Source organism: Schistocerca gregaria, chromosome 11 (assembly GCF_023897955.1).
Source record: "Schistocerca gregaria isolate iqSchGreg1 chromosome 11, iqSchGreg1.2, whole genome shotgun sequence".
Lineage (NCBI taxonomy): Eukaryota > Metazoa > Arthropoda > Insecta > Orthoptera > Acrididae > Schistocerca > Schistocerca gregaria.
This window is the reverse complement of record NC_064930.1, coordinates 91,444,683-91,466,573: the sequence shown is the minus strand read 5'-3', so window position 1 is coordinate 91,466,573 and position 21,891 is coordinate 91,444,683. Positions and strand designations below refer to the sequence as shown.

The 21,891-nt window shown below is 42.7% G+C and overlaps 1 protein-coding gene across 1 annotated transcript in view; it reads right to left on the bottom strand.

Annotated features, from left to right (window-relative positions):
• The window catches only part of LOC126294953 (ankyrin repeat domain-containing protein 65-like), a 110,428-nt gene that overhangs the window by 67,997 nt on the left and 20,540 nt on the right, over window positions 1-21,891 (bottom strand). Inside the window, exons 2-3 of the mRNA XM_049987173.1 lie at window positions 7,267-7,400; window positions 7,107-7,154 (exon numbers count right to left, since the gene is read on the bottom strand). Coding sequence (XP_049843130.1) covers window positions 7,107-7,154; window positions 7,267-7,357 — 139 coding nt within the window. The 5' untranslated portion in view covers window positions 7,358-7,400. The remainder of the gene's footprint in view (window positions 1-7,106; window positions 7,155-7,266; window positions 7,401-21,891) is intronic.

The following is a 21,891-nucleotide window of genomic DNA, read 5'->3' as shown; positions in this document are numbered from 1 at the left end:
GGCCGAAGTTGGTAATGGCCATTGTAAAATAAAGATCAACGGTGATTGTATGATATATTATAGACAGTAAAGATCCTTATCTCCTTTCCTTAATTCCCTTAAAAAGAAAAAAACACAAAAGATTGATCTAGGTGGTTATGGGTCGCGCCAGACCGCTCTAGAGATTTTTTTTTTTAAAAAGCCGGTCCTCTGGTGTTAACGTGCCACAGCAAGGCCTCTGCGACGTGCATGGCGTCGTCGCTGGCGGCGCAGTGTACCTGTCTATCGCAGCTTGAAGGCTATTGATATTGACCTTGCTGGTCAATTTAATAAGCAGCAGTTAATTGCAGGCCCCAATGTATTTCGTGGACTACATCTGAACTTTACCTGTGATGTACAGGCAGTGTTTGGAGGTAGTACTTGGCTCACACTTGATGTTGTGTGGGGCATTCAAGCTGATTATGTTGGGCTTGAAGCTTTTCCAGATGCTAATATTCTGACTTGGAAGACATGGAGTATATCTGAGACTACAGGACTGTTCACTTGTGTTAACGTGCCACAGCAATGCCTCTGCGACGTGCATGGCATCGTTGCTGGTGGCGCAGTGTACCTGTGTATCGCAGCTCGAAGGCTATTGATATTGACCTTGCTGGTCAATTTAATAAGCAGCAGAGCCTCAATATGATAAAAACCTCAAAGTCCTGCTCAGACACACAGCCGTAGGCCATCCTAGAAAATGGCCTCACGAGTAGTGAGGTCTCTTTCTCAGGGTGATTAAAGTAGGTCATTACAAGTGCTGTGATAGTGCCACGCAGCTTGAAGGCTATTGATATTGACCTTGCTGGTCAATTTAATAAGCAGCAGAGTCTCAATATGATAAAAACCTCAAAGTCCTGCTCAGACACACAGCCGTAGGCCATCCTAGAAAATGGCCTCACGAGTAGTGAGGTCTCCTTCTCAGGGTGATTAAAGTAGGTCTTTACAAGTGCTTTGATAGTGCCACGCAGCTTGAAGGCTATTGATATTGACCTTGCTGGTCAATTTAATAAGCAGCAGAGCCTCAATATGATAAAAACCTCAAAGTCCTGCTCAGACACACAGCCGTAGGCCATCCTAGAAAATGGCCTAACGAGTAGTGAGGTCTCCTTCTCAGGGTGATTAAAGTAGGTCATTACAAGTGCTGTGATAGTGCCACGCAGCTTGAAGGCTATTGATATTGACCTTGCTGGTCAATTTAATAAGCAGCAGAGCCTCAGTATGATAAAAACCTCAAAGTCCTGCTCAGACACACAGCCGTAGGCCATCCTAGAAAATGGCCTCACGAGTAGTGAGGTCTCCTTCTCAGGGTGATTAAAGTAGGTCATTACAAGTGCTGTATAGTGCCACGCAGCTTGAAGGCTATTGATATTGACCTTGCTGGTCAATTTAATAAGCAGCAGACCCTCAATATGATAAAAACCTCAAAGTCCTGCTCAGACACACAGCCGTAGGCCATCCTAGAAAATGGCCTCACGAGTAGTGAGGTCTCCTTCTCAGGGTGATTAAAGTAGGTCATTACAAGTGCGGTGATAGTGCCACGAAGCTTGAAGGCTATTGATATTGACCTTGCTGGTCAATTTAATAAGCAGCATACCCTCAATATGATAAAAACCGCAAAGTCCTGCTCAGACACAGACTCCTACAACGGATGCTGGAGTACCCAGGAGCAGATGTCGGAATGTAGTAGTGATGAAGAATAATCTGAAGCTGTAAGAGCTTTGTCACGAAGAATCAATACTGAAAGAAGTGGGATACAGAAGTACTAAGGAATGAAGAGACACTTTTGAAGTTCTCTAAGGTTATAGGTACACCAATAAGGAATAGTTAAGTAAGCAGTTAAGTTGAACAGCAATGGCCACTTCCAAAAAATGCAATCATAGAAGCTGGAAAGAACAACATAGTCACAAAGAACTGCACTGTAAACAAACCCTAGCTAACAGAAGAAATACTTTAGCTAATCGATGAAAGAAGGAATTCCAAAAATCTTCAGGACTACAGAAATGCAAGTCGCTGAGGAATGAAATAAATATGAAGTTCAGAGAAGGTAAGATGAAACGCTTGCATGAAAAATGTGAGGAAATAGTAAAAGTAATGGTTGTTGGAACCAAAGCCAAAACAACATTCGGTGAAATTAAAAGCAAGGATGATAACATTCAGAGTGCAACGGGAATTGCACTGTTAATTGCAGAAGAGAGAGCTGATAGGGGCAAACAGTCCATCGAAGGCCTCTGTGAGGGGAAAGATCTGTCTGATATGATATAACAATAAGCAGGAATCGATTTAGAAGAGATAGAGGGTCCAGAATTGCAATCCAAATTTAAAAGTGCTTTGGAGAACTTAAAATCAAATAAGGCAGAGGGGATAGATAACATTCCATCAGAATTTCTAAACTCGCTCGGGGAAGATTCACGATGGTGTGTAGAATGTATGAATTTGGCCATATACCGTCTGACTTCCGGAAAATTGTTGGCATTATTCAGAAGAATGCAATAGCTGACAACTGCGAGAATTATAGCACAATTAGATCGACTGCTCATACCTAACTGACGTAGTATTTGCAGTAGATACTGATGCAGGTAGGAATTCCTGTGTGATCGTCTGATTAGATGTCTGCCTATTACACATTACGACCCTCTTCAACTGTCGGTGGTGTCTATCAGTCAACAGACGACGCCGGCCTGTACGCTTTTGTGCTGTATGTGTCCCTTCACGTTTCTGCTTCACTATGATATCGGAAACAGGGGACCCAGGGATGTTTAGGAGTGTGGAAATCTCGCGTACAGATGTACGACACAAATAACACTCGCTCACCTGACGACGTTCGAAGTCCGTGAGTTCCGCGGAGCGCTCCGTTATGCTCTCTCACGATGTCTAAAGACTACTGGGGTCGCTGATATGGCGTTCCTGGCAGTTGGTGGCAGCATAGTGCACCTGATATGAAAAACGTCTGCTTCTGGGGTATCCGGATCCACTGATCACATAGTGTATTTGTCCGCAAGAACGATCCGAGGTTCCAGTGATACAATTCCCTCGGTCCCAATCTTTTGTCAGTAAACGCCCAGCACTGTACCGTTAGTGTATCATCAGCCAGCGACTTGAAAACCTCTCCCACTGAAAGAGAGAGCCGTCAGATTAGGCTCTTGCATATTTGTGGATTGCGTTGTGTGTCACCTTTTGTTACCGATTTATGACAACAACCTGCTGACAGGTGCTACGTGTAAATAACGTTAAAGCTTACAGGTGACACCAATAGGGTCGACGAAAATTGATCAGTTACGGTCCCCAGTAACATTCTTTCCTGTTTGCCAACTTCTTTGCCATTAGTGTCCTTTCGGTAGACACATGTAAGATCAAACTACTTTCAGTTTTTTGCCGGCCGGAGTGGTCGTGCGGTTCTAGTCGCTACAGTCTGAAACCGAGCGACCGCTACGGTCGCAGGTTCGAATCCTGCCTCGGGAGTGGATGTGTGTAATGTCCTTAGGTTAGTTAGGTTTAACTAGTTCTAAGTTCTAGGCGACTGATGACCTCAGAGGTTAAGTCGCATAGTGCTCAGGGCCATTTCAACTTTCAGTTTCTCTGTAGCGATAAAAACGTAGACGAAATAATGTTTGGTATAGTAATGACTCAGATTACAAAGTAATCTTCACACTGTAACAGAGGAACTTGATGACTTTTGTGTTCCTATCGTTATTGAACAGCCATTCATAAAGCTGTCTCTTTTGCTTCTGCAGTTGCCGTATGTGTTATGTAAGTAATTTTAATCAGACTCTTCTCTTTCTCGAGTAATCTTTGTTCTCAAGGAAAAGTGATTTGTAAAATATAGCCAAGGACCTCATACTGCAAGTAGTTTATTGTAAAGTTGGTCATACTTACCGCTGATTCACAGTTCATAGCATTTCTCAAGAGGATTATGCAAAGGAACAGTACTGAGTCACAACGATGCTGACTGCTTTGGTTACACAGTGAATCAAGGCAGTTACTGCATCACGCAGTCTGTCAACGGCATTGAGCACCAAATGACTTTCTTAAAACAAAAATTAGAAGATATCCATTATGCTCGCTCCTCTTTCATAATTTTTATCTGCCCCTGACTTACTACTGCTACTCAACGTTTCTGTTAGGTAGAATTTGGTCTGGCGAGTGCCGATAATTATTGCTGCTATACATTTAATTTTTTCTAATTTTCCTGTTTTGCTTCGGTAATCAGCAGCCTCAGTCCATTCCAGACACTATGTTCCAGTGTAATTATCTACAACAGTTGAGGACATGGCGACGTAGCTTCCAGTCAGAGGTGTTCCGTTTTTCCCTCTGGGAGCCGGGGCAAAGTTCGTAAGTCTTCTGTATGAATAGCTGGCGTGAACAAGTCTCAACGCCAGAAGCCAGCCTTCCCGCAGTACTTGAAACCGAGTCCTCTGATTGGCCATGCAGAACCCCCTGCAGAGCTCTGCACAGCTGTGTGGGACGCCTCGCTGCTCAGGGGGAACCCAGGCGCGACGGCTGTTCGCGCTGTCCGGCCAACCTCGTGGGCTGAGCGCGCCTCGCTTTCTGAACAGGCGCTTTGATCTGGTGAGATGTCGCCCCTCCACAGAGAACTGACTCTGGACACTGCGTGCGGGGAGGGTCTGAGAATTTTTTGGCTGTAGACACTCAGATACAGGCAGCCAGATGGTACACCAAATTCCATTGGACTCTGGTGTTGACACCAAGTCAGGTTAAGATTTTATAAGTTAGATCGTATTTGCACGTGGTAGGATGAGAACTCTAAGGAGCGGGGAGTGATTAATTCTATTGGTTTTCTCTATTGCGTGTGAATAATTCTTTTGTGTGGAGCTTACAATTATGAATTGACTTTGTAGCGTAACCTTGTAATAAGGGGCTTGGACGCTATGAAACTGGTTATTAATTACGCGCTAGTTCTGTTTCAAGTGCAGCTGGCCAGCTGTTGTACCAGTTTCGTTTATGCAAAATTCATTGTTGATCGAATTTTATGATTTTTTTTTCCTTGTGTGGTTTCGCATGCCATGCAGTCGCTGGCCATTCCAACTCTGTAAACTGCCCTTACTGAAAGTACCTCAGGCCCACTTGTCTATGGAATCCTACTAGGCATCATACCAAAGCAATAATTCTTCATTTCTGTGGCCATAGAGTCCATAGTTGCATTAAACTCTTGAGAGTATTTTTGTTCTGTTGTTGCGTGATTTTCTTCACCGGACACGTTTCGCTTCATTGAGGTAAAGCATCATCAGTGGTCTGTAATTAAGCTATTTACACTGCTATTTGCCCTTACATTGAAAAACAGTACGTTAAGAAGCTTACATCTGGAAATGCCGTCTGCTAACACATCGTTGTTTATCCGCGTTAGATACTGATAATTTCGGTCTAATTTTTAGATGTTCTACAGCACTATACATTTCTTATGTTTTTCACTACGCATTTATATGCACGCATTTTTGTAGTCGCAACGACAGAACAAAAATACCTTCAACAGACAAATAGTCCCTTGGCATTTACTGCCGTTTGAGAAGAGGCGTTGTTGAGATCCGTGTCTCTGTGATCCCCATGTGAGTGGATAATCGAACGTTCACCCTAATGTAGATCTTTATCCCAGACGAACGAAGAGGATATCTGTCCAGAACTCCCATGCTATATTCAAGTAAGGAAATAAAGTGGAATATCGTTTCCTACGTCTATCAAACTTTCTAATAGATACATAGTTTGCTGAACACAGTCGCGTTTAAAATTGTCTCCTACCCTTTGCCTCAGAGAGTGTTTCATTAATCTGGAAGCTATCAAAGGTGATGAAGAGGATATCTGTCCAGAACTCCCATGCTATATTCAAGTAAGGAAATAAAGTGGAATATCGTTTCCTACGTCTATCAAACTTTCTAATAGATACATAGTTTGCTGAACACAGTCGCGTTTAAAATTGTCTCCTACCCTTTGCCTCAGAGAGTGTTTCATTAATCTGGAAGCTATCAAAGGTGATGGCCAGTGAATCTGAGTAAATAATACGTCGCTACAAGGTCGGCCGTATCTTCGAGTATCTCTTGTGTTTACTTGGTACTTTTTGTTCCTTTGGGTTCGATCACTTAGTTGGTTTCTTGCTTAAGTAAATCACGATCCCATATGCCACTTGTCCATGGTAATGGGACACCCGTTTCTAACATAACCTTTTTGTATAGAAATACTCGATACCAAGCAACTTCTATAGGTGAACTGTATCTCAGCTGTTTAAATAAATGAATTTCTTATGACGTCAGGCTAAAATGCATAAAAAGATATAAATCTGTTACACTCTGCATGCACCTTTAAAATTTCTTTTAGAAATATTTGAAATTATGAAATATGTGGCATACCTAAAATTCATATTATTAATTGTGCAATCTAATGCTAATTATTAAATTTATTTCTGGATTCATTTATTAAATAATGTTATAAATTAGTGATGATTATTCCTTTGACAAGAAAGTTTGTAGACTCTATTGCTTTGTAAACTCTTTGGAATATTGTGAGTACTGCCAAATTTGAGGAGTAGTGGGTATGTCTGTGATGGAGGCACACGTATTTCTTTTATGATCGGCACTAACAACGTAATTTGGATTATTAATTGGAAATTGTAAAGACGGTGTAGTATTGAAAAATGAGACTAAGAATAAAATTCAAGAAATCTTCATCTGTTATTCCGTCATCAGGAACCAAGGAAGTAAAATCAAAATTTCAGCCTGAAGAATGTATCCTAGACGCAAAAACTGAAGCCAACAACAAGAGAAAATTAACATAAGTAAAAAGTTCTTCTTTTGTATATCTTACTTCTTTCGAAGTTTCTCAAACTAATGAGTCCACTAAGAAAAATTTAATAGTGATGTGTGGGAGGGTAAGATTACAATATGTGATGAACAATTTATTGACCCACAAGGCAAGAGAGGACAAAGGGAGCCCCAGTCGGGGTAGTAAACTACAAGCCCATTTCCCTCTTCAGCTCCGTAAGGGTTTGTAAATGAAAACACAGAGCTGAGTTGGCCGTCAAAATAATATGCCCCCCCCTTCGACGGATCTACGAATAATGGAAAAGCAGTACCGGTACTTACGTAATTCGTCAGTTTTTAAATGATCGACTGTGACCTCTGGATCGTATTCTGAAAAAGAAATTGATAAAATCTCAGCGGAGAAATAGAACATATATTTAATCAGCCACTGTAAAATTATTGCTCATAGCTATAGTGACACTTCCGTCAAATAAAATGTTACCTGTGGTGTTGTAATCTGGGTCACTGAAGTCGGTAGCTATGACTACCGCCATTAAAATGCAGATGAGCCAAATACTAGTTCTGCAGAACATAATGCCGGGATATCTTCGTAAGATTTCCAGATTGCCGAAGAACCTGTAATTTTATGGATAAATTAGTAAATTTACTTTCTGCACACTTTAACGTGCGTAAATCAATGTTTCAGTCCGACTAGGATCTTTATCGCTTTACAAGACATATTACTTCAACTTTTGCAATGATCACACGCACGGCACAGCGGACACACCAGGAACCACGGTGTTGGCCGTCGAATGGCGCTAGCTGCGCAGCATTTGTGCACCGCCGCCGTCAGTGTCAGGCAGTTTGCCGTGGCATACGGAGCTCCATCGCAGTCTTTAACACTGGTAGCATGACGCGACAGCGTGGACGTGAACCGTATGTGCAGTTTACGGACTTTGAGTGAGGGCGTATAGTGGGCATGCGGGAGGCCGGGTGGACGTACCGCCGAATTGCTCAACACGTGGGGCGTGAGGTCTCCACAGTACATCGATGTTCTCGCCAGTGGTCGGCGGAAGGTGCACGTGCCCGTCGACCTGGGACCGGACCGCAGCGACGCACGGATGCACGCCAAGACCGTAGGATCCTACGCAGTGCCGTAGGGGACCGCACCGCCACTTCCCAGCAAATTAGGGACACTGTTGCTCCTGGGGTATCGGCGAGGACCATTCGCAACCGTCTCCATGAAGCTGGGCTACGGTCCCGCACACCGTTAGGCCGTCTTCCGCTCACGCCCCAACATCGTGCAGCCCGCCTCCAGTGGTGTCGCGACAGGCGTGAATGGAGGGACGAATGGAGACGTGTCGTCTTCAGCGATGAGAGTCGCTTCTGCCTTGGTGCCAATGATGGTCGTATGCGTGTTTGGCGCCGTGCAGGTGAGCGCCACAATCAGGACTGCATACGACCGAGGTACACAGGGCCAACACCCGGCATCATGGTGTGGGGAGCGATCTCCCACACTGGCCGTACACCTCTGGTGATCGTCGAGGGTACACTGAATAGTGCACGGTACATCCAAACCGTCATCGAACCCATCGTTCTACCATTCCTAGACCGGCAAGGGAACTTGCTGTTCCAACAGGACAATGCACGTCCGCATGTATGCTGTGCCACCCAACGTGCTCTAGAAGGTGTAAGTCAACTACCCTTGCCAGCAAGATCTCCGGATCTGTCCCCCATTGAGAATGTTTAGGACTGGATGAAGCGTCGTCTCACGCAGTCTGCACGTCCAGCACGAACGCTGGTCCAACTGAGGCGCCAGGTGGAAATGGCATGGCAAGCCGTTCCACAGGACTACATCCAGCATCTCTACGATCGTCTCCATGGGAGAATAGCAGCCTGCATTGCTACAAAAGGTGGATATACACTGTACTAGTGCCGACATTGTGCATGCTCTGTTGCCTGTGTCTATGTGCCTGTGGTTATATATATATATATATATATATATATATATATATATATACTGATGCAAAAATGTGGAGTGGGAGGGTGTCTTGAGAATAGCAGCGGGTTTCGCCAGCTAAACGAGCCTTAGACGGGTAAGGACGTGTCAGCAGGCACTTCCAAGCATGGTGCTGGGTGAAACTAAGTGCTTAGGGAACTTAATAGCGGCAACTGAGTGCTGACTCGAATTATCATTTAACCTCCCGTACTTTATGTCTTGAGAGGCCACAAAATGATCGTCATGGATGTAAGATTACGTTAAACTATTGTACGCTATGTAATCAAAACTCTCCGGACACCTGGCTGAAAATGACTAACAAGTTCGTGGTGTTGACCCACCCTTAGCCTTGATGACAGGTTCCACTCAAGCAGGAATACGTTCAATCACGCCCTGAAAGGTTTCTTGGGTAGTGGCAGCTCATTCTTCACAGAGTGCTGCACTGAGGACAGGTTTCGATGTCGGCCGGTGAGGCCTGCCACGAAGTCGGCGTTCCAAAACATCCCAAAAGTATTCTATAGGATTCAGGTCAGGACTCTGTGCAGGCCAGTCCATTACAGGGGTGTTATTGTTGTGTTACCAATCCGGCACAGGCCGTCCACTGTGAATAAATGCTTGATCATGTTGAAAAATTGTCGCTATGCCCAAAGTTCTCTTCAAGAATGGGATGCAAGAAACGTTGTTTAGACATCAATAGTGGTGTGATAGTTCCGCGGAAAACAACAAGGGTGCAAGCCCCCTCCATGAAAAACACGACCACACGATAACATCACCGCCTCAGAATTTTACTGTCGGCACTACACACGCTGGCAGATTATGTTCAGCGGGCATTGCCATACCCACACCCTGTCATCGGATCGCCGTATCGTGTACCGTGATTCGTCACTCCACACAACGTTTGTCCATTGTTCAGTTGTGCAATTTTTATGCCTCTTACACCAAGCGAGGCGTCGTTTGGCATTTCCCTGCGTGATGTGTGGCTTATGAGCAGCCGCTCGACCCTGAAATCCAAGTTTTCTCACCTCCCACCTAACTGTCGTAGTACTTACAGTGGATCCTGATGCAGTTTTGGAATTTCTAAGTGATGGTCTGGATAGATGAATTGGTTCTGCAAGTATGCAAATTAAAATTTTAGTCACCATTTCTTCAATAATAAGAATATATGACACCCTGTCCATGAACAGTAGGGACTTCATGCCCCTAGGTGATACTTCAGCGACAAACGAGTGAGCTAAAAAAGGTCTTAACAAGTCTGACAAAAGCTTAAAACATTATATGTATTCAAAAGTTAACAAATTCGATAAAATATTTCTAGTAACGTTTTTACTTTAACACATAAATCATAAGCTGGACATTTTCGATTAACTATGGTTAGCGAGCAATGCATAAAAAAATTTAAAGCAAGCAACTGTATATAAACATTATATTAAGAGTACTTACTTATAGTTTATATGCATCAAAGTATATAAATGAGGAGAAGTACATAAATAACCTTTCCATATTGTACTGACCTGCAGAATTCCCTTCTGTATGAGCAGGACACCGTCTTACAGACCAGCAGAAGAAAGTTCCTGTCAGAGCACAAATATAGCCGAATATGTTCCCTTTTAAAAGACTTTGACAGGGAGTGGGGAGCCAGCTGCATCACCCATGTTCCTCATCAAACTCTTTGGCATGAGAACACTCTCGCGGTTTTTGCGTTGAAACAGAGTAGCAGAGAGACATTGCGCACAGAAAAGAGAGGAGACAGTTTCAGTGAGTGACAAAGAGCAATGAGATAATTGATGGTGAGAAACAGAACATGGCAGTGAAAGAGAAACTCAGTTCTATGAAGGTAATAACAGATGGGACCAAAGAGAGCGAGATATTGATGGTCAGTGAGAGACTGCGGTAATAAGACTGATAGAGAGATGGATGGAGATAGAAACAGTGGAAACAAAACAGAGGAGACAGTGGAAATGAGAAATACAGACGAGTAGAGACAATACACAGCGTTGGAAGGGGACAGGGGGTACGTATCGGGAAGGGTACATTTTGAACTGACATTTCAAACACGTGAGTATAAGGAAAATGATAGGTTCAGCCTTCCATAATTTTTGAACTGAATTAAGGGGTTCATACATTCTCTCAATAATAAAAGCTCTTCTGGTTTTGATGATGTTTCCGATAGAATACTAAAGAATTTTTCCCATTCAATTAGTCTGGTATTGTCCAAATTATGTAATGCATCACTGACTCAATGCATTTTTCTAGAGAGACTAAAATATGCCATCGTTAATCCTCTCTTTAAGAAAGATGATAAGAGAAACGTCAGTAGCTACCGACCTATTTAACTGCTGACATCATTTTCTAAAATTTTTGAGGAGATGTGTCCTGGAAAACTATCTCACCTTGGCAACAACAATATCCACAACAAATCACAGTTTGGGTTCCAGAAGGGTTGCTCTACTGATAATGCCATTTACATGTTAACACACCAGATATTACAAGCACTAAATAACAAAATAGCAATGTTACGTATTTTATGTGACCTATCCAAACCATTTGATGGTATGAGTCATAGTCTATTCCTAGATAAATTGAAGCTTTATGGGATTGATGGTATAGCCTACCAATGGATCATGTCATATCTAACCAAATGAATGCAGAGAGTTGTACTTGGTAGTAATTCAACCAACAGAATTCAGGGATACAATTCTGATTGGGGAAGAATCACGTATGGGGTTCCCCAAGGCTCAGTCTTAGGTCCACTACTGTTTCTCATATATGTAAATGACCTACATCATCATCATCATCATTTAAGACTGATTATGCCTTTCAGCGTTCAGTCTGCAGCATAGCCTTGCAGTGTTCAGTCTGGAGCATAGCCCCCTTATAAAATTCCTCCATGATCCCCTATTCAGTGCAAACATGGGTGCCTCTTCTGATGTTAAACCTGTTAGTTCAAAATCTTTCTTAACCGAATCCAGGTACCTTCTCCTTGGTCTGCCTCGACTCCTCCTACCCTCTACTGCTGAACCCATGAGTCTCTTGGGTAACCTTGCTTCTCCCATGTGTGTAACATGACCCCACCATCTAAGCCTGTTCATCCTGACTGCTACATCTATAGAGTTCATTCCCAGTTTTTCTTTGATTTCCTCATTGTGGACACCCTCCTGCCATTGTTCCCACCTACTAGTACCTGCAATCATCATAGCTACTTTCATATCCGTAACCTCAACCTTGTTGATAAGGTATTCTGAATCCACCCAGTTTTCGCTCCCATACAACAAAGTTGGTCGAATGATTGAAAAGTGCACGGATAACTTAGTCTTGGTACTGATTTCCTTCTTGCAGAAGAGAGTAGATCGTAGCTGAGCGCTCACTGCATTAGCTTTGCTACACCTCACTTCCAGTTCTTTCACTATGTTGCCATCCTGTGAGAATATGCATCCTAAGTACTTGAAACTGTCCAGCTGTTTTAACTTTGTTCCTCCTATTTGGCACTCAATCCGTTTATATTTCTTTCCCACTGACATTACTTTCGTTTTGGAGGTGCTAAACTTCATACCATAGTCCTTACATTTCTGATCTAGCTCTGAAATATTACTTTGCAAACTTTCAATCGAATCTGCCATCACAACTAAGTCATCCACATATGCAAGACTGCTTATTTTGTGTTCACATATCTTAATCTCACCCAGCCAGTCTATTGTTTTCAACATATGATCCATAAATAATATGAACAACAGTGGAGACAAGTTGCATCCTTGTCTTACCCGTGAAACTACTCTGAACCATGAACTCAATTTACCGTCAACTCTAACTGCTGTCTGACTATCCATGTAAGGACCTTTAATTGCTTGCAAAAGTTTGCCTCCTATTCCATAATCTCGTAGAACCGACAATAACGTCCTCCTAGGAACCCGATCATATGCCTTTTCTAGATCTATAAAGCATAGATACAATTCCCTGTTCCACTCATAACACTTCTCCATTATTAGCCGTAAGCTAAAGATCTGGTCCTGACAACCTCTAAGAGGCCTAAACCCACACTGATTTTCATCCAATAGGTCCTCAACTAATACTCGCACTTTCCTTTCAACAATACCTGAGAAGATTTTACCCACAACGCTGATTAAAGAGATACCTCTGTAGTTCTTACAATCTTTTCTGTTCCCATTTTTAAAGATTGGTGTGATTATTGCTTTTGTCCAGTCTGATGGAACCTGTCCCGACTCCCAGGCCATTTCAATTAACCTGTGTAGCCATTTAAGACCCGACGTTCCACTGTATTCGATGAGTACCGACTTAATTTCATCCACCCCAGCTGCTTTATTGCACTGCAATCTATTGACCATTTTCTCCACTTCCTCAAATGTGATTTTATTTCCATCCTAATTCCTATCCCATTGTTCCTCGAAATCTGAAACATTACTGATCGTATTTTCACCTACATTGAGCAACTCTTCAAAGTATTCCCTCCATCTGCCCAAGGCATCCACAGGATTCACCAGCAGTTTTCCTGACCTGTGCAAAATACTTGTCATTTCCTTCTTACCTCCCATTCGAAGACTGCTAATTACACTCCAGAATGGTTTTCCAGCAGCTTGACCCATAGTCTCCAACCTGTTTCCAAAGTCTTCCCAAGATTTCTTCTTGGATGCTGCAATTATCTGTTTGGCTTTGTTTCTTTCTTCAATATAACTTTCTCTGTCTACCTGGGTTCTAGTATGTAGCCATTTTTGATACGCCTTCTTTTTCCTTTTACAGGCTGCTTTGACTGTGTCATTCCATCAAGCTGTTTGCTTCATCCTACTTTTACACACTACTGTTCCAAGACATTCTTTAGCCACTTCTAGTGCTGCGTCCCTGTACCTTGTGCATTCCTTTTCCAGTGACTGTAATTGACTACATTCAACTAACTGGTACCTTTCTGAGATCGCTGTTATGTACTTGTGCCTGATTTCCTTATCCTGAAGTTTCCCCATTCTTATCCTCCTACATATGGACCTGACTTCCTGCATTTTTGGCCGCACAATCCCAATTTCACTGCAGATTAAATAATGATCAGTGTCATCAAAGAATCCCCTGAATACACGTGTGTCCCTCACAGCCTTCCTGAATTCCTGATATGTTGTTATATAGTCAATGACAGATCTGGTTCCCCTGCCTTCCCAATTATACTGGTGAATGTTCTTATGTTTAAAAAAGGAGTTTGCGATTACTAAGCCCATACTGGCACAGAAATCCAAGAATTGTTTCCCGTTCCTGTTGGCCTCCATATCCTCTCCAAATTTACCCATAACTTTTTCATACCCTTCTGTTCGATTTCCAATCCTGGTATAAAAATCACCCATGAGCAGAACACTGTCCTTGTCCTTTACTCTAACAACTACATCACTGAGTGCCTCACCAAAACTATCCATCTTATCTTGATCTGTCCCTTCACAATGTGAACATACTGACACAATCCTAATTTTCTTGGTAGACACTGCCAAATCTGTCCACATTAGTCGTTCGCTTACATACCTTACTGCAACTACGCTGGGTTCCATTTCTTTCCTGATGTAAATCCCTACACCCCATTGTGCTATCCCTGCTTTGACTCCTGACAGGTAGACCTTGTATTCTCCCACTTCCTCTTCTTTCTCACCCCTTACCCGAATGTCACTAACAGCAAAAACGTCCAGCCTCATCTTACTTGCAGCCTCTGCCAGCTCTATCTTCTTCCCAGAGTAGCCCCCATTGATATTAATAGCTCCCCATCTCATTACCATTTGTTTGCCAAGTCGTATCTTAGGAGTCCCTGGTTTCCTACAATCTAATGTAAATCAAGCATAATTATCTCTTTTTGCGGATGACATCAGTATTGTAATCACCCCCAGTGTACATATAGAAATGGAAGAAATGGTGAACACAGTTCTCAAATGTATTGATTCATTTTCTGCGAATGATCTCACCCTGAATTTCACAAAGACATGTCATATTCAGTTCTCCATGACTAGAACTACTGCATCAGTGATAAGTGTAACACCTGGTAAAGAAATAATACATAGGGTGGAAACTTCAAAATTCTTAGGTGTCCATATTGATGAGAATTTAAATTGGAGAAAACACATTTTGGCACTCCTAAAATATCTTAGTTTGCCCACATTTGCACTTAGAATTATAGCAAATTTTGGGGAGAGAGGCATCAGTAAGTTGACATATTCTGCTTATTTTCATTCAGTAAAGTCATATGGGGTAACTCATCTTTAAGAAAGAAGATCTTCATTACCCAGGAATGTGCTGCAAGAGTAATATGAGGTGCTATCTAAAATTTTCTGGACTGGTGCTGCCATCTGTTGAATGCTTACCTTTGGACTAATGGTCACCATCACCCTCACAGTAGTTCCCAACCACACATACACACCGGTCCCAGCGCATCTGCCACTGATCAAACGTTTTCTGGAAGTCCTGTTCTTTGAGGGTGTTTATCACCACCAGCGATGCTTCTCCAATCCTCTCTAGAGTGTTGAACCGACGGCCTTTCAACTTGAATTTCAGTTTTGGGAATAGCTCGAAGTCGCAAGGTGCCAAATCTGGAGGAGAGTCGCACAGGAGCCTTAACAGAACTTGCAACCTATTACGACGGCAATAATCTCAAACCAAACCCTAGTAAATCTCAAGTGTCCGCCTTCCATCTTAGGAACAAAGAAGCCAAATGGAAACTCCAGGATAGAGCTGAAACATACAAACAGCCCAAAATAACTGGGAGTAACATTGGACAGAGCACTTACTTTTAAGCAGCACAACGCTAAAAAAATAGGTCTGTGCCAGGAACAAACATACTGCGGAATCTAACAGGTTCATCGTGAGGAGCTCAGCCTCACGTTTTGTGCACCACGGGTCTGGTGCTGAGTATCTCTGGAGCGGAATTTGTGGCGCCAGTTTGGAGGAACTCTGCTCACACTAAGAAAGTGGACGTCGCCGTAAACGAAACTGTAGGTATTGCCACAGGATGCCTCAAACCTAAGAGAAAATTTATCCCATCGTAGGTGTAGCACCACCCACTATCCCCAGACAAGCAGCTGCCGAGATCGAAAGGTCAAAACAAATGAATGATCCTCGACAACCGATGCATATGCACCGAAAACAAAGGTGTCTGGCTGAAATCCCGCAGGAGTTTCATTGAAACTACTGAAGAGCTCGCCACCGAGCCCGTCGCAAGGCGGCTATCTCTCTGGGCAGAAATGGCGCCACACTCCACATTGGAACTACTCGAGGAGGGATCTGCAGGATTTCAACTAACTTTTACAACTTGCAGGTCATTGAACCGGCTGCGCACTGGAGTGACTGGGTGCAAATCAAACCTGTTTAAATGGGGCTACAGTGGTAGCGACAGGTGTGACTACTGAGCAATCAGGACTTGGACCACCTACTGATTTGCCCAGATATGTCTATAACATGCACTAAAGATGATATTTTGAAAGTCAATGACAAAGCAAACTACGTTGCTAATTACTGGGAAGGGAAGATATAATTGGTGCATCCGGATGCGGAAGAAGAAGAAACGCACAGGATCCATTCGTTCAGACTTTCAACGACTACCGCCGTTGCAGTCGTACTGGTGGTACCAGCAGTGGTACGGAGTGCCCTCCATCGCACAACGTATGGTGGCCTGCTGAGTATCCATCTAGATGTAGATGTAGATGTAGACCATCTCGTTGCTGACAGGCCATAAAGGGACGCTCCACCAATCCCTTTTAAAATTCCATATATTCGGGGACTAGAACGAAAATAAATTATGTTTATGAGACAGTTCCGAAGAAAAGTGGCTACATCGTCACAGCTCTCCGCAGCGTGGACTATACAAAGGTTTAATGATTGACCACCCCGGCGTATTTTTTTTTTAATGTGTGAGCGCCCCAAGGAGCAAAAATTGCCAGCGTATTATTTTAAATGTCTGACCTTGAGCTCCGTGACAGGTGCCCCTCACACAGCTCCTGTGTCATAAACCTGTACACGGCAGTCTCAAAAATGCAAGCCATAACGTTTCAGCTCGTCGCAAATCATCTTAGGGATTGACTGAGTAGTCTTCTTGCCACAGTCAACGAAGTCGAGAAAACGGTCTATAATTCTGTATTGATTTTCTTTAGAAAAGTCAACGTAGTGCAATATAAAAACATTTTACTCTGTTTTCACTTCATCGGAAGTCGCCTGCGCCGTAAGACGAAGTTAGTTATTACGTTTCACATCCGTTTAAATAGTCTGTCGAACAAAGTCTCCAGGTATTTCAACAAATTCGTTAAGACGCCCAAAGAATTATCGTTTCGACTATCTCAGGGTGATAGTCGAAGTGACAATTTTTTGGGACGTCTTAAAAATTTTGATCGAGTTATGAGAGGGCAGTTAAGAAAGATTATAAAGTGCCGCAACAAGTAGAAAAACACGTGATTCGAAGGTAAACCTCTTTCTGCGAGGGGAGAAATCGCTTCGATTATGCGATGTGACACTTTGGCCAGGTGTTGCTCTTCTCTCACAATGTTTTGGTCTAGAAGGTTGACAATGGCTGAAATGCTATGTACCGCATTTTCCACCGTGCGCTTCTCTAGTTACCGGTAGCACTATTTACCGTGAGCGCTACTTTCACGTCCACTCACTTTTATCTCTTTCCAGACTCTTTTTAATTCCCAACCGTACCCTCAAGCCAATTTAGACACATCTACATCTAAATCCACATGACTGCTCTGCTATTCATAATAAAGCGGCTGACAGAGGGTTCAATGAACCACTTTCAGGCTGTCTCTCAACCGTTCCACTCTCGAAAGGCCTCGAGGCAAAAACGAAAACTTAAATTTTTCTGTGCGAGCAATGATTTCTCTTACTTTATCGACATGGTCATTTGTCCGTATGTCGGTGCGTGCCCATAAAATGTTTTCGGAGTCAGAGGAGAAAACTGGTGTTTCCAATTTCATGAGAAGATTCCGTCGCAACGAAAAACGCCTTTGTTTTAATGAGTCGCACTCCAATTCACGTGTAATGTCTCTGGCACTATCTCCTCTGTTTCGCAATAATACAAAACGAGCTGCCCTTCTTTGAACTTTTCCGATGTCATCCGTCAGTGCAATGAGATGCGTATCACACACCGACCAGCAATAGTCCAGAATCCGGCTGCGATAGCCGAGCGCTTCTAAGGGCTTCAGTCCGGAACCGCGCGACTGCTACGGTCGCGGGTTCGTATCCTGCCTCAGGCATGGATCTGTATGATGTCCTTAGGTTGGATAGGTTTAAGTAGTTCTATGTTCTAGGGGACTGATGTTAAGTCCCATAATGCTCTGAGGCATTTCAACCATTTGAATACTCCAGAATAGGGCGAACAAGCGTGTTGTAAGCAATGTCTTTATTTAGTACACCTGTTGCACCTTTTAAGTGTTGTGCCAATGAATCTCAGTCTTTGGTTTGCTCTGCTTATAACATTATGTATGTGATCGTTCCAATTCAGGTTATCTGTAATCGTAATGCCTAAGCATTTAGTTGAATTTACAGCCTTCAGGTTTGTGTGACTTACCGCGTAATCGAAATATAGCGGATATATTTTAGTACTCGTGTGAATAGTTCCACACTTTTCTTTATTCAGGCTCAATTGCCGCTTTTCGCACCATACAGATACCACATGTAAATCATCTTGCAATTCGTTTTGGTCATCTGATGACGTTACAGGACTGTAAATGATAGCATCATCTGCAAACAATGTAAGAGGGCTACAGATATGTCGTTAATATATATCAGGAACAATAGAGGGCGTATAACATTTCCCTGGGGGACGCCGGATATTACTTCTGTTTTACTCCATGACTTTCCGTCTATTACTGCGAAGTGTTATCTTTCTGACAGGAAATCACGAAGCCAATCGCACAACTGAGACGATATTCCATAGGCACGCAGTTTGGTTAGAAGACACTTGTGAGGAACGGCGTCGAAAGCCTTCTGAAACTCAAAAAATATGGAATAAATTTGACATCCCCTCTCGATAGCGTACATCCGTGCGTCGCGAAAACAGCCGGCAAACAAAAGAGTAGTACGCCTGGTTTTTTTAGTTCTAAATAAACCAGTCAATTTTTGAAAGTCCCCCATTTTTTTGAAGATGCGCCCGAACGCACTTAAAGGGAAAGGTTGATTACTTTTTCGGTCCTGTGCCAGTCTTCGGTGTCCACTAAGGTGCTCGCCTAAAAACTTCTTCTTTCGCTGCGCTGCTGAATCGCTTTTTTTTTCTCTGCACACACAGACTCTGTAATCTGAAAAAGCTGCATATTCTCTGTCCAGCCATCGGTTAAATCGTGTTCAGTTTCTTTCCCGATGCTACAGATGCTTCCAAACAACTTCGATCCTGCATATCAGCTTCTGCAAAAATTTTGAAAAATTGAGCATAGACATTGTCATTTGATTGGCTTAAGCTAAGCTTTATTTACAGCAGGTGCTCAAAACGACGCCCCTCTCTGGCAAGAGCAGGCCGACATCTCCTGAACAGATCAGCGAGCACTCGGCGACTTTCGACTGCGTAAATTCCTGGACTGGGCACCCGAACTCTATCTTCCAACTCTTCGAGCTTGCGCGGATTGGTAGCTTACACCTCGTCTTTTAACATTCACCAAAGATAAAAATCACGCAGTGTTAGGTTCGGAGAACGAGGGGTCCAGTCAACTAACCTATCGTCAAAACCACTTCTTACTGCTCTCATATAAGCACTGGCTATGAGTCATCTTGCATTGTCCTTCATCAAATAACAGTACATCTCTTCGTTAGGTGTTAGTTCGCGAAAAAAAATGATGCAGTGTATCGTTCACATACACTATGTGATCAAAAGTATCCGGACACTGAGAAAACATACGTTGTGCGTATTAGGTGCCTTGTGGTGCCACCTGTTGCCACGTACTCCATATCAACGACCTCAGCAGTCATTAGACATCGTGAGAGAGTTGGAACGGGTCAGGTGCCTGGGTGTCACTTGTGTCATACGTCTGTACAGTTTCAATCTGCTGGGAAGTTTCATACAGAATACACGATTTCCAGCCAGAAAGGTCGCAGTCCGTAGTAATTGAAGGAGATTCATCGAGTGGAACACAAGTGATCTGGCTCCACCTAGGGAAGTGATATGGATGAATGAGCTGGCAGGTGTGGCTGTGCGGTTCTAGGCGCTACAGTCTGGAACCGCGCGACCGATACAGTCGCAGGTTCGAATCCTGCCTAGGGCATGGATGTGTGTGATGTCCTTAGGTTAGTTAGGTTTAAGTAGTTCTAAGTTCTAGGGGACTGATGACCTCAGCAGTTAAGTCCCGTAGTGCTGAGAGCCATTTGAGGCATTTTTTGAATGAATGATTTAGGAGACAATCTGAACAGCCATCTTAAGCTGTTTACAGATAATGCTTTCATTTACCGCCTAGTAAAGTCGTCATCAGATCAAAACAAACACCGAAACGATTTACAAATGATATCTGCATGGTCATAGAAATGGCGATTCACCCTAAATAACGAAAAGTGCTAGGTCATCCACATGCCAACTAAAGGGTGTCCATTATATGTCGGTTACACGAAAAAAACACACACATTTAAAGACTGACGGTTCAACTTAATACCTATAAATAACCATTACGTGCAACTGAAGGTGGAACGATCATATAGACGACGCAAAACACTTACATGATAAGAGGGCCATTCAATAATTAAAGCGACAAATTGGTTTGGGTTAAAAGCAGTTATTAGGGCGAGTTTGGAACTTTTATGGCCTTGAGTTGGCTTTACTGGGATGAGCCCTGATCAGCTGATGTATCAGCATTGTTTTGTTTATAACCTCAAAAATACATTTAAAGATTTCTAGTCCGCTTTAAACGTCCACATTATTCGAACAACGTTCAGTTATTCGTTTTTTACTTGCTGACAGTGAGTTAATATATAGTTAATATATTCTGTGGAATGTGTTAAGTGTATGATGAAGGCTGTATGAATCGTGCAAAGTTTTACAAGCGGGTATAGCAGTTAAAAAATTGTCGCGACTAAAAACTATGGGACTTAACATCTGACTTGGAACTAGTTAAAAGCTAACGAACCTAAAGACATTACACACATCCAGGCCCAAGGCAGGTTTCGGACGTGTGACCGTAGCAGCAGACTGAAGCGCCTAGAACCGCTTGGCCACAGCGGCCGACCTCAGTGTTTTGTGATTATCTCGAAGAACAACCAATACAAAACTAGACATGATTCTCTCATTGGCAATTCCGCGATCGTTCAATAAATAAAATATGGCGTTTCAGTCTTCGATCGCTATTCTTTATTTTCAGTTACCGTTTTCGGGTTAGCTGCCCATCTTCAAATCATATATTGTAGTTTTATATTCGCCATTAATATATATGGTGAAATAATAACAGATGCACAATTGTTATAGGTAGAGGGCACTTTTTACTGTTACCAATCAGGTTACTCTTAAAAACTGCAATATAAGGTTTTAACAGATTGAAATTTACTTTAGTTATGACAGCGAACCGAGTGTTCTGTACGCACAAGTTACTCTGTAACTACAATATATGATCTGAAGATGGGCGGCTAGCCCGAAACCGGTAATTGAAAACAAAGACTAGCGATCGAAGACTGAAACGCCATATTTTATTTATTGAACGATAGCGGCATTCCCAGTGAGACAATCATGTATAGTTTTGATAAACTTGTGCCTAGTCAGGCTGTGGGAGATGTGAAAACAATTTTTAAAGCTAAGCTTAATATAGTGAAAGCTAATTTAAAAATATATTTCAACAAGAACTGCTTGCAATTAGGTGTTGTACCGAAGTACGCAAGAGTAAAGATAAATAACAGCAGTATCTCAGCCACAAAAGTTAAGAAAAGAGCAGTACAGTCATGGATAAGACAGGAGATCAAATCAGGGTACATCGAGAAAGACGAACTCAATAAGCTTGCGTACGACTTACATATGAAGTTAGGTAACCTATTGTCGCCACTGCAGTTTAGACAAACTGAATATGAGATTGAAGCAAGAATCAGGTACGTAGGGACGAAATCATAAAGAGACACAATAAGAAAATTACTTATCTATGTAGAGCAGTAGCAAAGGCAGAGAGGGAAACAGATAAAATACAGTGTGTACATAAGTTTTAT